At 36.8% G+C, this 3,265-nt stretch overlaps 1 protein-coding gene across 1 annotated transcript; it reads right to left on the reverse strand.

Annotated features, from left to right (window-relative positions):
* Positions 1-269: 269 nt before the first annotated feature.
* LOC115225282 (zinc finger protein 239-like) lies at positions 270-3,052 on the reverse strand. The gene is made up of 3 exons (XM_036513925.1): positions 2,947-3,052; positions 2,322-2,646; positions 270-1,985 (listed from the first exon to the last, which is right to left on the reverse strand). The coding sequence occupies exons 1-3, from the start codon at positions 3,050-3,052 to the stop codon at positions 1,544-1,546; spliced, it is 873 nt and encodes a 290-aa protein (XP_036369818.1). The 3' UTR covers positions 270-1,543.
* Positions 3,053-3,265: the final 213 nt, after the last annotated feature.

Raw genomic sequence — 3,265 nt, forward strand, 5'->3', positions numbered from 1 at the left:
GCCTTCTTGACAATTTTAGTGATGTCCAACGCAAATCACTGTCGACAATAACACCCAGGTCACGTTCACATGAAGACTTTTTGAGACTAGTGTTATGGAGGGAGTAGGTGGACGCTGGGTTTCTCCTCCCAAAATGCATGGTGGTACATTTGTCCACAGCCAGCTTGAGTTGCCAGTCCATGATCCACTGCTGCATTGTGTCCAGGTCTGCTTGCAATAGAGATCAATAGTGTACAGGATTTGACCTCTTTATTTCGAGGTACAGCTTGATGTCATCTGCATATTTCAGCACTGTGGCATTCTTTAAGTTGGCATCTATATGTAGGTGGCTAGAACAGATGCTTACTTTGGTTGGGCCAGCTGACCAGGGGATGTGAAAGAAAAATATTTCCAAAGTGAAAGATCTCGAATCTTCCTTGTCCACATGTTTCCAAGTGTTTACTTAGTAGAATTGTTTGTAGCTCTCCCTGTTGGATATGTTGTCTGTGAATTCTGGCTCGTTCGCATAAAGAATCACCAGTCTCACCTATATAGTTCTCATTGCACGTGGGTCAGGTTATGCAATATATTAAATTCTATGTCTTGCATTTCATGTTTGCATTTGCTTTGAATGTGTGTCAATTTTTAAATTTGATTTGGTTGTTTCTCTCTATATATTTGTAGATGGCGTTACTGCAGATCCCACATCTACCATCTCCACATTCTTTCACGAAGAATTCGGTTTCATTCTCTGATGAGAATTTTGCTCTTGTCAGTTGGTTTTTCAGCTTTTTCTCTTGGCGTTTACTGTTTCTTATGCAGTATTTGTTTAATAAGTTTCTCGTTTCCTTCCCTTCTATAAATGCCCAAGAAATGACACCTTCTTCAGAAAAAATATGGAACAACACTTCATAGCAAAATCCTCCCCGAAACTCAATGGCTGAAAATATGCAAATCACATCAACTTCCTTATAAACCCATCTGGAACCCTAAGATATATGCATAAGTGTGTGTGTGTATGTATATACATAAATAGAAACATTCTTGCATCCGGATTTTCCAACCCATACCAGCATGGGAACCAAGCATTGGACAATGATGATGATGATGATGATGATGATAATGAGTCCAGACAATTTTTTGAAAAATAACTTTCATTATTCCTAATCAAAACAGACCCCACCTTACAGTAACCACCTGGTCTTGCCATTTTTACAGACCAAGAATCAACTTGTCATCTTCTATCGAAAGAACTGACCAACTGTATAGATATAAACACATTTTTTCTTCTTTCTTTCCTTCTCTTTTCCATTGACATTAAAAAAAAACACATTTTTTCACTTTGAAAACATTTTTCTTTCAGACCCCCAGGTAAGCTGGTTGAACCAAAGCCATCATCTATTCTAGCCACCCACTTGAAAATATATATTCTTTTCCTTTTCTCTGAAATTACAGGATGTGATATTCAAGAAAGAATAATGTGTAGGGTTGTCAGGAGTTTTTGGTATAAGGGGTCCTTACACCAGGGAAAGTAAATATTGAAACAAAACACAAAAAATCTCAACTACAAAAGCTGCCCTTTTTCTTCCTCCCTCGCATGAATATGTTTGTGTTTCGTTAAGTCATTACTTTGAGAGAATGATTTGCCACAGATATCACAGCGATATGGTTTCTCACCAGTATGAATACGGATGTGTTTCTTTAAGGCATCACTTTGAGAGAATAATTTATCACAAATATCACAATGATATGGTTTCTCTCCTGTATGAATACGTGTGTGGATTGCCAAGGCACTATTTTCAGAGAATGATTTACCACAGATATCACAGTGATATGGTTTCTCTCCTGTATGAATACGTATGTGCTTTGTTAAGTCACTATTTTGATAGAATGATTTTCCACAGATATCACAGGGATATGGCTTCTCTCCTGTGTGGACACGGTTGTGTTTCTTTAAGTCACCACTTTCAGAGAATGATTTACCACAGATATCACAATGATATGGTTTCTCACCTGTATGAATACGCTCGTGTCGCTTTAAAGTGTAACTTTGAGAGAATGATTTACCACAAATATCACAATGATATGGTTTCTCTCCTGTGTGAATACGTGTGTGGATTGCCAAGGCACTATTTTCAGAGAATGATTTACCACAGATATCACAATGATATGGCTTCTCTCCTGTATGAATACGTATGTGCTTTGTTAAGTCACTATTTTGATAGAATGATTTACCACAGATATCACAGTGATATTGTTTCCCCCCTGTGTGAATACGTTTGTGTTTCTTTAAGTCGTTACCTTGAGAGAATGATTTACCACAGACATCACAAGAATATGGTGTCCCTGTATGAATACGTTTATGTATAGTTAACAAACCACTTCGAGAGAATGATTTACCACAGATATCACAGTGATATGGTTTCTCTCCACTATGAATACGTTTGTGTCCAATTAAGTGAATATGTTGAGAAAAAGATCTACCACATATATCACATTCATGCAGTTTCTCTCCTATATGTGTACGCTTGTGCCTAATCAAGTGAGTGCTTTGAGAGAATGATTTACCACAAATATCACAGTGATATGGCTTCTCTCCTGTATGAATACGTGTGTGTTTTATTAAGGCACTATTTTCAGAGAATGATTTACCACAAATATCACAATGATATGGCTTCTCTCCTGTATGAATACGTTTGTGCTTTATTAAGGTGGTATTTTGAGAGAATGATTTACCACAAATATCACAGTGATATGGCTTCTCTCCTGTATGAATACGTTTGTGCTTTATTAAGGTGGTATTTTGAGAGAATGATTTACCACAAATATCACAGTGATATGGCTTGTCTCCTGTATGAATACGTTTGTGTTTTATAAAGGTGGTATTTTCAGAGAATGATTTACCACAGGTATCACAGTGATATGGTTTCTCTCCTGTATGAATACGTTTGTGGGAATTTAGGTTACATTTGAGAGAGAAAACCTTTTCACAGATGTCACAGTCATATGACAATTTTCCTTTCTCTTTCATTTCAGAGGAAATCATTCCTTTACGTTTCTCACACTTTTCCATTATTTTCCCCTCAAATTCCAGTAAAAATATTTTTCTTGCTTTATTCTTACACCTTACCCCTCAGAAATACTTCTACTGTTGTATTTCAGTGATGTTACCTTTGTTTAGCAGCAATTACATAAATTCTGTTAAGTTTCACCAGCAGAGGGGCTCCTCTTTTAGACACTCCAGTCAGTGATGTTCACAAACTTGGCTAATAGTATTATTTCAGAG

Source organism: Octopus sinensis, linkage group LG27, assembly GCF_006345805.1.
Source record: "Octopus sinensis linkage group LG27, ASM634580v1, whole genome shotgun sequence".
Taxonomy (NCBI): domain Eukaryota; kingdom Metazoa; phylum Mollusca; class Cephalopoda; order Octopoda; family Octopodidae; genus Octopus; species Octopus sinensis.

Coding starts and splice junctions, on each gene's coding strand:
- LOC115225282 (XM_036513925.1), bottom strand. CDS start 3,052: ATGGAAAAGTGTGAGAAACGTAAAGGAATGATTTCCTCTGAAATGAAA. Junction 2,647..2,946: donor AAAGGTTTTCTCTCTCAAAT/GTAACCTAAATT, acceptor AGAAGCCATATC/ATTGTGATATTTGTGGTAAA. Junction 1,986..2,321: donor AAACGTATTCATACAGGGAC/ACCATATTCTTG, acceptor TACAGGTGAGAA/ACCATATCATTGTGATATCT.